We start from the raw sequence: 12965 nt of genomic DNA, 5'->3' as shown, positions 1-12965 counted from the left end.
AACTGAGGTCATACTTTTCCATAAATGACTAACCCCATGTTACCAACATTACTCTACTGTATATACAGTATACTACACATCATTGAATTTATTTTGTATACACTGTTTAATGACTTATTTTGTATACACTGTTTAATGACTTATAAAACAGAACTTAAACATGTTAACGTATTGAAATTATTCGGAATTTGTTCAAGATAAAGACAACTAAACCTGCTGCAATGAACCCAAGTGAACAGGGGACAATTACCTAAAGGGAGACACCGTACTCATCAAAGATGCAGTACACTCACACTTGGCACATCAGATCAGTGTTTTTATAAATGATGAATAAGCCAGGTCAGAGGAGAGTTTAAAGAGAAGAGGCATTACTCAAATGTTTTTTTTTTAACCTTTATTTAACTAGGCAAGTCAGTTAAGAAAATTCTTATTTACAATGACAGCCTACCAGGGAACAGTGGGTTAACTGCCTTGTTCACGGGCAGAATGACAGACTTATACCTTGTCAGCTCAGGGATTCGACCGAGCAACCTTTCGGTTACTGGCCCAAAGCTCTAACCACTAGGCTACCTGCTTTGCCACTGACAGAGAACAAGGCTGTGTTGAGGCCGGAGTTACCTCTACAGTTTAGCACTGAGAACATTAACTTATTTTTTCTGACCGAGTCTCCACTCAGGTTCCAGAGCATCAATAATACACTGCAGCAGCTCAGGTTTCACATAGATAGACAGGGCCAAGGCTCAAATGGGGGGGTCCCTTATCTGTTAACACTGAAGCACGCCAACACGTTTACCTTGCAGCAACCTCTGTAATATACACAACACAGAAGCAGCTTGATTTCAGTTGATTTCCATTCACTAGCCTATCTGAGATGTGCATATCTATAACACATGCATGTAACTACAAAGCAGTTACTTTGTAATATGTTATTACACAAGAGAAAGTATGCCACATAAACAGTACCGCATACGTCAAGGTGTAACATTTTACTCTGTCGTACACTTCAATCTCAGAACACTTAGTGAAGACTCCAAAACTTCCTTGAGAAAAAATATAGAACTAATAGTTTGAGGACAAGTGAAAACGCATCCATATACTTCTGGAGATAGGGCAGACAGTTTGATCTGAATGAAATATACTGTGAGAAAACAGCTGAGTAGAGGTCTTTCATTCAATAGTCTTTCTTCACAAAATATGCAGCCCTTTATGAGACCGTCTGTCATTCAAACTGGTTTCCTGTTTCTGGAAGCTGGGTCCTTGCTGGTGGGTATCACTCAGTGCAGCTGCATGGTAAGTAGGGTTGCAAAATTCCCAGATTTTCTGATTATTCCACACGGATTCCAGGAAAGTCTTTGTAAACCTGGGAATCATTGGAAAGTTACCATAATTGTGCAACCCTGCTGGAGAAGTGAGGAGAGCTACTGTGTGGGCAGAGGGATGCCCCTGGGGTCTGTGACTTGGCCTTCCTGTAAGTTCTTCACCAGCTGTGCCAACCAGCGTTTGGTGGTGGTGTCGTCTTTCAAGACCTGGGCAAACGTGGTATCTTTAAGCTGGTCTGGTAGACACTGACGGAGGGCCTCTCGGGCTCTGGTGTGGGGGCAGAGGTGAGAAAAACAAAGTCATGTTAGTTATGATAGTGAGTAAGTCACTATCAGCAGAATCTATTATCTATCCAGATAAGACCATGACCACATCCACTGTTTTCAGTGCCCAACATCATTTCCCCAATATGTTAGGCTAAACGAGACAAGCAACAGCGGGTCGAAGAGTTGATTTCAATACCTGGAGTTGTCTGACAGACGTAGGTAACAGCGGACAACATGTTTCAAAAGACGAGCAGAGGGCTCTTTGGAGAGCTGAAGAACCATTTTTCCCTGAAAGAGAGACAAAAAAATATATATATTTTTAAACGTTAAAAAAAATTATTCAGGAAGCAAACAGTGTCTAGAAAAGTATAATATTTTGAATATTGGTTAACCTTGAACTTACAAGTATCATGGCCACATGGGAGAAGCGTTCATACGTTTGGCAAATGTATGCCAGCCCTGTGTCATCAAGTAGGATTTTCTGTAGTATAAAAGTTGCTACCTGTCAGACAAAAAAATTTGGGTTGAAATTAGTGATGCACCGATATGACATTTTTGGCCGATACCGATATCTGATATTTTCCATGCAAAAAAACAAAAAACAATACTGATAACCGATATTCAAATTTTTGCGGCCTTTTAAGCATTCTAGTACAGTTAAATAGTTAACACACACACACGGACGCAGCAGTCTAAGCCACTGCATCTCATTGCAAGAGGCGTCACTACAATCGCTGGTTCGAATCCAGGCTATATCACATCCGACCGTGTTAGGGAGTCCCATAGGTCGGGGCACAATTGGCCCAGCATCATCCGGGTTTGGCCGGGGTAGTCCGTCATTGTAAATAATAATGTTCTTAACGGACTTGCCTAGTTAAATAAAAGGTTACACACACAGACCAAAAGGTTATTTTGGTGGCATTTACGTAGGTCCCTATTACCAGTGAAACATAATCAAAACCACTTCCTTTCACTTACTTGCTGTGCTGTTTCGTTGTTCACTTGTTTCCTTCTCAACAAGGATTTCTATGGAACGCCGTTTGGGTCTTTGCGTGTCAAAAAAGATACACGTCAAATAACACTATTTGACGTTTCAAATAACATGACGTAACCGGTTTCTGTAGCTATAGTTAGCTTGCTAACTATTTAGCTAGGTGTCATCTAAAATAACCCTAATTTATAAGACATTTCTTATTTGATTAATGGTGATCAGACCCATCTATGTGAAGCCAACCACAATAAGGATTAGCCACAATAGTGGACTTTGCAGTTACCCTTCAAAATAAAAGTATGGCATAATACAATTTATATTCATTTGCATCACTGCCAATGTCATACTTTTATATTGAAGGAAAACTGCAAATTCCACTATTGTGCCTAATCCTTGCGGTGGCTAGCTTCACGACACAACCTGGTCCGGCGAGCCTCACTAGCCAGATGAAGCGAGCTGGCTGCTTATAAAGTTAGCTTTGCGAAACAGGGTTAAGTAGCTAGATAGCCATTTATTTTCATAAACTGAAGTTCAATTTCAATAGGCGAACAACAAGTGGCAACCTAGCTAATACTTACTCATAAGGATTCCTAAATCATAGCTAAGAATAATAGTAATAATAGTAGTTTCTACTGGTCATTGTTTTCAGGCTGGTTGTATTGGTGCTAGCTAGATACCAAGCTAAAGTTAGCTATCCTAGAAGTTGCGGTCGAACAAATGATGCTTTATTACAAATGCGGTATTGTAAACACATCGTTCGTGTCCGGTGTTTGCTTGTTTGCAGACTTGTTTTGTACAACTTTGACAGTGCTACTGTATCTTTTTTCACACGCAAAGACCCAAACGGCGTTCCATAGTATGTATGTCGTGAAGCTAATAGCAGTGAGGCTATTACTGTAACTCTGGTAAGGCAACATCTGAAAAATAGCGCACTTGGGAGTGTGTACCGGTGCTCGACCAGTCGGCGAATGCCAATATCACCCACGGCAGAGAACGGTTGATTGTCAAGGGCAATGAATGCCAATATCTTGGCTTTAATGGATTTCGCCTTTGAGTTGTCTCGCTGAAATTGTCTTACTCTTTCAATTGACTGCTCGATCCACACAGTAGACATTGCGGGCTAGGTTAGGAATACTGAGTTGCACGTGTAGCGCAAAATTGTACGTGGCGTTATTACGTCATGTACCTTCGTTATATATGTGTGCACGGTAGCTTTGACATCGGTTTTTAACGTCGGCGTTAAACTAGACATCGGGGTGATGCCGATATTGGCATTTTAGCTAATATTGGCCGATTTCGATACGTTCACCGATAAATCGTGCATCCCTAGTTGAAATACATTTATCTTTAGAGACAGAGAGCGAGAGGACAGAGAGAGAGCGTGCGAGAGACAGAGATCAGCTCAACGTAATTGAAGACTAACCACTTCTGGGAAAATTGGAAAATGCTAAACAAACAACACTAAGAATTATCTATCCAAAATGGAGATGTATGGGTAACCCACTTCTCCAATCTATTTGGCTCTATAACAAAGAACAGCAAAAACATTTACATGATCAAATCTTATAATCAACTATTGAAAGACTACCAGAACCCACTGGATTCTCAAATTACCTTGAATGAGCTACAGGACAAAATAAAAACCCTCCAACCCAAAAAGGCCTGTGGTGTTGATAGTATCCTCAATGAAATGATAAAATATACAGACAAATTACAATTGGCTATACTAAAACTCTTTAACATCAACCTTAGCATCTGCCCAATATTTGGAACCAAGGACTGATCACCCCAATCCACAAAAGTGGAGACAAATTTGACCCCAAAAACTACAGTGGGATATGCGTCAACAGCAACCTTGGGAAAATCCTATATATTTATCATTAACAGCAGACTCATACATTTCCTCAGTGAAAACAATGGACTGAGAAAATGTCAAATTGTCTTTTTACCAAATTATCGTACGACAGACCACGTATTCACCCTGCACACCCTAATTGACAAACAAACCAAAACAAAGGCAAAGTATTCCCATGCTTTGTTGCCTTCGAAGCCTTCGACTCAACTTGGCATGAGGTGGTGTTGGGGGAAAAACATACGACATTATAAAATCCATGTACACAAACAAAAATTGTGCGGTTAAAATAGGCCAAATAACACCCCACATTTCTTCCCACGGGGCCGTGGGGTGAGACAGGGACGCAGCTTAAGCCCCACCCTTTTCAACATATATATCAACGAATTGGCGAGGGCACTAGAACAGTCTGCCTCACCCGGCCTCACCCTACTAGAATCTGAAGTCAAATGTCTACTGTTTGCTGATGATCTGGTGCTTCTGTCACCAACCAAGGAAGGCCTACAGCAGCACATAGATCTTCTGCACAGATTCTGCCAGACCTGGGCCCAGACAGTAAATCTCAGTTAAACCAAAATAATGATGTTCCAAAAAAGATACAGTCACCAGGACCACAAATACAAATTCCATCTAGACACAGTTGCCCTAGAAAACAAAAAAAACTATACATACCTTGGCCTAAACATCAGCACCACAGGTAACTTCCACAAAGCTGGAGACGATCTGAGAGACAAGGCAAGAAGGGAATTCTATGCCATCAAAAGGAAAGTAAAATTCGACATACCAATTAGGATCTGGCTAAAAAAAAATACTTGAATCAGTTATAGAACCCATTGCCCTTTATGGCTGTGAGGTCTGGGGTCCGCTCACCAACCAAGAATTTACAAAATTGGACAAACACCAAATTGAAACTGCATGCAGAATTCTGCAAAAATATCCTCCTTGTACAACATAAAACACCAAATAATGCATGCAGAGCAGAATTAGGCCAATACCCACAAATGATCAAAATCCAGAAAAGAGAGGTTCATTTATACAACCACCTAAAAGGAAGAGGTTCCCAAACCTTCCATAACAAAGCCATCACCTGGGGCTCTGCTCACAAACACAAACAGAACCCACAGAGCCCCAGGCCAGCAACACAATTAGACCCAACCAAATCATGAGAAAACAAAAAGATAATTATTTCCAATGTGTCAAGTATTTAACAAAAAAACTGAGCAAACTAGAATGCTAGTTGGCCCTAAAAAAGACTGACCCACACTTAAGGAAAGCTTTGACTATGTACAGACTCAGTGAACAGAGCCTTGCTATTGAGAAAGGCTGCCGTAGGCAGACCTGGCTCTCAAGAGAAGACAGGCTATGAGCTAGAGGTCGACCGATTAATCGGAATGGCCGATTAATTAGGGCCAATTTCAAGTTTTCATTACAATCTGTATTTTTGGACACCTTTTTTTTACAGCTTTATTTAACTTGACAAGTCAGTTAAGAACACATTCTTATTTTCAATGACGGCCTAGGAACGGTGGGTTAACTGCCTTGTTCAGGGGCAGAACGACAGATTTTTACCTTGTCAGCTCGGGGATTTAATTTTGCAACCTTACGGTTAACTAGTCCAACGCTCTAACCACATTGCATCCACGAGGAGCCTGCCTGTTACGCGAATGCAGTAAGAAGCCAAGGTAAGTTGCTAGCTAGCATTAAACCTCTTATAAAAAACAATCAAAATCACTAGTTAACTACACATGGTTGATGATATTACTGCGTTGCATTTAATCGATGGGGTGCGCATTCGCGAAAAAGGACTGTTGTTGCTTCAACGTGTACCTAACCATAAACATCAATGCCTTTCTTAAAATCAATACACAAGTATATATTTTTTAAAGCTGCATTTTTACTTAATATTGCCTGCTAACATTAATTTATTTGAACTAGGAAAATTGTGTCACTTCTCTTGCAACAGAGTCAGGGTATATGCAGCAGTTTGGGCCGCCTTGCTCGTTGTGAACTGTGTGAAGACTTTGTTAGGAAGAAATAGACAGGCAACTTTGACAAACGGGGGATGATTTAACAAAATCGCATTTGCAAAAAAGGCACAATCGTACCTAACCATAAACATCAACTTTCTTAAAATCAATACAAAGAAGTATATTTTTTAAACCTGCATATTTAGCTAAAAGAAATCCAGGTTAGCAGGCAATATTAGCCAGGTGAAATTGTGTCACTTCTCTTGCGTTCATTGCACGCAGTCAGGGTATATGCAACAGTTTGGGCTGACTGGCTCGTTACAAACTAATTTGCCAGAATTTTACATAATTATGACATTACATTGAAGGTTGTGCAATGTAACAGCAATATTTAGACTTAGGGTTGCCACCCGTTAGATAAAATACGTAACGGTTCCGTATTTCACTGAAAGAATAAACGTTTTGTTTTCGAGATGATAGGTAATTAATATGGTCGAATCCAGAAGCTAAGGCTTGTATTTCTGTGTGTTATTATGGTATAATTAAGTCTATGATTTGATAGAGCAGTCTGACTGAGCGATAGTAGGCACCAGCAGGCTCGAAAGCATTCATTCAAACAACACTTTAGTGAGTTTAAGGAAAGCAGCTATTCGCAATGCTTCAAACATTGAGCTCTTTATGACTTCAAACCTATCAACTCCTGAGATGAGGCTGATGTAACCGATGTGAAATGGCTAGCTAGTTAGCGGGGTGCGCGCTAATAGTGTTTCAAACGTCACTCGCTCTGAGACTTGGAGTAGTTGTTCCCCTTGCTCTGCATGGGTAACGCTGCTTCGAGGGTGGCTGTTGTCGGTGTGTTCATGGTTCGAGCCCAGGTAGGGGCGAGGAGAGGGACAGAAGCTATACTGTTACACTGGCAATACTATAGTGCCTATAAGAACATTCAATAGTCAAAGGTACAGTGGGGCAAAAAAGTATTTAGTCATCCACCAATTGTGCCAGTTCTCCCACTTAAAAAGATGAGAGGCCTGTAATTGTCATCATAGGTACACTTCAACTATGACAGACAAAATTAGGAAAAAAAATCCAGAAAATCACGTTGTAGGATTTTTAATGAATTTATTTGCAAATTATGGTGGAAAAATAAGTCTTTGGTCAACTACAAACAAGCAAGATTTCTGGCTCTCAGACCTGTAACTTCTTCTTTAAGAGGCTCCTCTGTCCTCCACTCGTTACCTGTATTAATGGCACCTGTTTGAACTTGTTATCAGTATAAAAGACACCTGTCCACAACCTCAAACAGTCACACTCCAAACTCCACTATGGCCATGACCAAAGAGCTGTCAAAGGACACCAGAAACAAAATTGTAGACCTGCACCAGGCTGGGAAGACTGAATCTGCAATAGGTAAGCAGCTTGGTTTGAAGAAATCAACTGTGGGAGCAATTAATAGGAAATGGAAGACATACAAGACCACTGATAATCTCCCTCGATCTGGGGCTCCACGCAAGATCTCACCCCGTGGGGTCAAAATGATCACAAGAACAGTGAGCAAAAATCCCAGAACCACACCTAGTGAATGACCTGCAGAGAGCTGGGACCAAAGTAACAAAGCCTACCATCAGTAACACACTATGCCGCCAGGGACTCAAATCCTGCAGTGCCAGACGTGTCCCCCTGCTTAAGCCAGTACATGTCCAGGCCCATCTGAAGTTTGCTAGAGAGCATTTGGATGATCCAGAAGATTGGGAGGATGTCATATGGTCAGATGAAACCAAAATATAACTTTTTGGTAAAAACTCAACTCGTCGTGTTTGTAGGACAAAGATTGCTGAGTTGCATCCAAAGAACACCATACCTACTGTGAAGCATGGGGGTGGAAACATCATGCTTTGGGGCTGTTTTTCTGCAAAGGGACCAGGACGACTGATCCGTGTAAAGGAAAGAATGAATGGGGCCATGTATCGTGAGATTGAGTGAAAACCTCCTTCCATCAGCAAGGGCATTGAAGATTAAACGTGGCTGGGTCTTTCAGCATGACAATGATCCCAAACACACCGCCCGGGCAACGAAGGAGTGGCTTCGTAAGAAGCATTTCAAGGTCCTGGAGTGGCCTAGCCAGTCTCCAGATCTCAACCCCATAGAAAATCTTTGGAGGGAGTTGAAAGTCTGTGTTCTCCAGCAACAGCCCCAAAACATCACTACTCTAGAGGAGATCTGCATGGAGGAATGGGCCAAAATACCAGCAACAGTGTGTGAAAACCTTGTGAAGACTTACAGAAAACGTTTGAACTCTCATTGCCAACAACGGGTATATAACAAAGTATTGAGGTAAGTATTTGGTCAATAACAAAAGTGTATTTTCCACCGTAATTTGCAAATAAATTCATAAAAAAATACTACAATGTGATTTTCTGGAATTTTTTTCTTCTCCTTTTGTCTGTCATAGTTGAAGTGTACCTATGATGAAAATTACAGGCCTCATCTTTTTAAGTCGGAGAACTTGCACAATTGGTGGCTGACTAAATACTTTTTTCCCCCACTGTATATGAAATACAAATGGTATAGAGAGAAATAGTCCTATAATTCCTATAATAACTACAACCTAAAACTTCTTACCTGGGAATATTGAAGACTCATGTTAAAAGCAACCACCAGCTTTCATATGTTCTCATGTTCTGATCAAGGAACTTAAACGTAAGCTTTTTTACATGGCACATATTGCACTTCACATATTCACACTATTGCACTTTATTCTCCAACACTTTGCTTTTGCATTATTTAAACCAAATTGAAAATGTTTCATTATTTATTTGAGGCTAAATTGATTTTATTGCTGTATTATATTAAGTTAAAATAAGTGTTCATTCAGTATTGTTGTAATTGTCATTATTACAAATAAAAATAACATTTAAAAAATAAATAAATAATCAGATTAATCGGTATCAGCTTTTTGGTACTTCAATAATCGTTATCGGCATTGAAAAATCATAATCGGTCGACCTCTAACAGAGAGAGCTACAGAGAGAGAGAGAGAGAGCTACAGAACCAGAGCGCTACTGCGAGAGATACCGTTTTGGAAAGCTCACTGCCAGACTCCATTATGCGAAGGCACAGGGGAATGATTTCTGTCGTCAACAGGAAGTTGATCACTTCCTGCTCATCTGTTTTGACCAAGGCACCTGCCAATCAAACAGGAACAAGTTATAGAGAAACATACATGACACATACTGTATTGTCAAAGTAATTGGATAATTTCATTACTTAGGCAATGACAACATCAGAGAGTGAGATAGAGAGAAGAAAAGACAGAGACAAGGCATCATAGCAATAGAAGCACAAAAATGATATAAAGGATATTTACCGATGACTCCTAGGCTGGTGAGTCGGAGGTACTCAAATGGTCGTGTTTTGCTGACAGTGTGTAAGAAGGGGTACAGGAATAGAGGAATGTGAGCTGCCAGAAATGCCGATCTGTGAAAAACAACAGTACATAAGTTACACATTTCACATCATATAGAAGAAAATACACTGACTGTTTTGGATAAGTGCACTGTTCAATTCAATCATGATGAGAGAGAAATCAAGGGACCCACCTTGTCTCTGGATGAGAGGCCACGCATTGCAGAAGTGCTAATGCATTGCATACTCTGTTGGACTGGTGAGCGGTGAGGGTTGGGGGGTTTATTGAGGGGTAGATGTTGACTATTTCCTATTTATGAAAGAGTATGAAGCGGGTCATCATCAAGTTTAGAGCCACACTCACAGAGGAAAACCATGCTCCATCTTGCTGGAGACTGGCCAGTTAGTGTCGTCCGCAATCTTACCTGCAGGAGAGCAGCTATAGTCCCACAGGAGTGCCATAGCATTGGAGCCAAATCTGGCACGGACTCCCGTTTTTTACTGAGCTCGAGCAGGGCATTCTCACGGGTCTCTGGGCTGGACAGCTCGTTGATCCACTGGTAGATCTTTTCCCTATCCACTTGGGCCAGAGCCGTGGTTACAGCCTGTTTTACAGGAGAGGTGGACACATTGAGCTAAATTGACAAAGTGTTTGAATTAACAACAGGGCTAGGATGTCATAAGGTGAATGCACCAATTTGTAAGTCGCTCTGGATAAGAGCGTCTGCTAAATGACTTAAATGTAATGTAAATGTAAATGCAATGGGTTTCTAGCCACCTGCATGAATGAATGAGTTAGCTAGGGAGCTAGCTGGCTGGCTACTGTACGGTAGCTAACAACTGTCAACAACAATATGTCAATTAACGTTACTGTCATGGATACAGTAACTTTCTCCCAAATAGTTCGCCACCATAGTTAGCTACCATAACTAGCTCATTCAAATGCATGTATTATCCAAACAGTTTACCACAAGAGGTGTTCGAAACATCTTTGTAACACGTTTAGCATTAGCTAGCTAATAGCAACTCTACTGGCCAAAGTCAGGACAGTAACTGGCCTTGTGCTAGCAAAAAAAAAAAAAAAAACCTTGTGTAAGCTCTTGTTAACCTAGCTAGATAACGCTTGCAAGCTAGCAATATCGTTTGTGTACTTACTGCTCCTGTAGCCAGCATTCTATGCAGCGCTTGGATATTTTAGAAAAACGTTTCGTAAAATATAAAAATATGTTTCTGTTGTGAAAACAGGCAACGAATCTCGCGAGAGCGCAACTGCGTTCAACCTTTCAACTCAGACGTGCCTCAAGTGATCCGCTGGGAAAGTTTCGTGACTATTTCCGTCTTTTTCTGTTTTGGACCTTCAATATTATGCACTTGTTCTACATTGCAGCCGACAGTGGGCGACTCCCGAATGAGAGATCTACAAATAATGATTATTATGATTATTATTTGTAGATAATTCAATCAGTCGGGATCCCGAGTGGCGCAGCGGTCTAAGGCACTGCATCTCAGTGCTAGTGGCGTCACTACAGACCCTGTTTCGATTCCAGGTTGTATCACAACCGGCCGTGTTTGAGAGTCTCATATGGTGGCGCACAATTGTCCCAGAGTTGTCCTGTTTAAGGTTTGGCTGGTGTAGGCCGTCATTGTAAATAAGAATGTGTTCTTAATTAAGTGACTTGCCTAGTTAAATAAAGGTTACATTTGAAAAAAGTCACAATTGACCTTCAATGCTTCATGGATTTGAAGCTCTCCATCACGGCCAAAATAATGAAATTCATATTTTCGATATGCTACCTCTTATCTAATTATATAGGAATTTGTGGAGTACTTTACATCTACTGGTGTATTTCATGGTTGTCATTTTTGTGCGTTTTGACTTTGAGGCCCATGAAAAAAGGGTGTTGATCCACATTCTCTCAACTGAGCCACACTCCCATTACTACATGCATAAATATAAACCTTAGTTACATTGATAATAACAGAGTGGTAGTTTTTGATACTATTCATTTTATTTATACTCACAATTGTGAAGTGTGTACATAACATGAACACCCTTTTTCGGATGATCTGCATCCTACATATTGAGCAACTAAAGTTTGAGTTGATCACAGAGTGAAACAAGGAGTTAGACTTTCATTTTATTTAAACAATTATCTGTTTTTATTCATAGGCATTGAAGTTAATGTATGCCAATAGGACCAGGTAGTAGGAGGAGTGTTCCACTGCACCAATAAACGCTCAAATATTTGTCTGTTTAGTGCCCAGTTCTAAAAAAGCAGCTCAATCCATCCAGATCCCCTCTGTAGCATTACTCATTAACCAGTCCAGCCAACTGTATTTGTTTGTTTTGGGGGAGGATGATGTGATGCAACCATAGACAGGTGTTCATTAATTGATGTTAGTTAATCCTTTAACAGTTGGCTAGAACACAGTCCCTAGCACAGAAACAGGTTTCAGAAACACTGGGCTGGATAGCACAGCCTATAGCCTCAGTGGTTGCATCTTCAGCGTAACAAGACCAAAGCAGTAGGATGCATCTTGTATAAAAACAAACTAGTTGACCTGTCAATGTGGATAATAAGAATCGGCCTGCTTGACTGCTACTTAGCTGAGTAATGCTTTGATCACCTAGATCAATGCTGACTGCTGAGTATGTTTGACCATTATAGACTGTTTAATCCGTTGGATCAAAGGTCACAGAGGCTATAAAAGAGTCACTACTGCCATAGCTAATAATAACCAACATGAAGCTCTTTGATTCAGATTTAACAAATCATATTGGTGATGGTGCATATTTTGTGTACTATTTAGGAATTAGCATTGAATGCAATATCGTAATGCAGCGGTGGGGCTAGATCTGTGCACCACTTCGCATTTCAATCATAATTATTGAAATTGCCATCTCTGATCCTGAGATATCATCTAATAGGACTTAGCCAAGTGTTTACTATGGCTGTGGTGAGAACGCAGAGGTAACAGCTAGAGTGGAGAGTTCACCAGCTATCCGTCTGTCAGCTTGGATACTTCCTTTGATCATACTGGATTTATTCCTTCACCCTTCACATCTGGTGCTCCAGTATTTAAGTCTAACCTATGGTGACTCAGGGATTTGTGTCTGTGAATGTTGCATGAGTGGCTGGCACCATCCGCACTAGGTCCTGGTAAAT

At 40.7% G+C, this 12965-nt stretch overlaps 1 protein-coding gene across 4 annotated transcripts; it reads right to left on the bottom strand.

Moving 5' to 3' along the window:
• Window positions 1–279: 279 nt before the first annotated feature.
• Window positions 280–11169, bottom strand: LOC124008224 (CCR4-NOT transcription complex subunit 9). 4 transcript variants are annotated; one of them, XM_046319350.1, is made up of 8 exons: window positions 10767–10865; window positions 10224–10403; window positions 9993–10108; window positions 9761–9870; window positions 9469–9578; window positions 1990–2088; window positions 1783–1874; window positions 280–1599 (listed from the first exon to the last, which is right to left on the bottom strand). In XM_046319350.1, the coding sequence occupies exons 1-8, from the start codon at window positions 10785–10787 to the stop codon at window positions 1419–1421; spliced, it is 909 nt and encodes a 302-aa protein (XP_046175306.1). In that variant the 5' UTR covers window positions 10788–10865; the 3' UTR covers window positions 280–1418. The 4 variants fall into 4 exon arrangements, with proteins under 4 accessions (XP_046175306.1, XP_046175307.1, XP_046175308.1 ...); XM_046319351.1 differs by lacking the exon at window positions 10767–10865 and adding an exon at window positions 10954–11169 and having other exon boundaries at window positions 283–1599; XM_046319352.1 differs by having other exon boundaries at window positions 284–1587.
• Between the last annotated feature and the right edge of the window lie 1796 nt (window positions 11170–12965).

Source organism: Oncorhynchus gorbuscha, linkage group LG21 (genome assembly GCF_021184085.1).
Source record: "Oncorhynchus gorbuscha isolate QuinsamMale2020 ecotype Even-year linkage group LG21, OgorEven_v1.0, whole genome shotgun sequence".
NCBI classification, from domain to species: Eukaryota; Metazoa; Chordata; class Actinopteri; order Salmoniformes; family Salmonidae; genus Oncorhynchus; species Oncorhynchus gorbuscha.
Note: the sequence above shows the minus strand (reverse complement) of the source record. Positions and strands in the feature narration are given on the sequence as shown.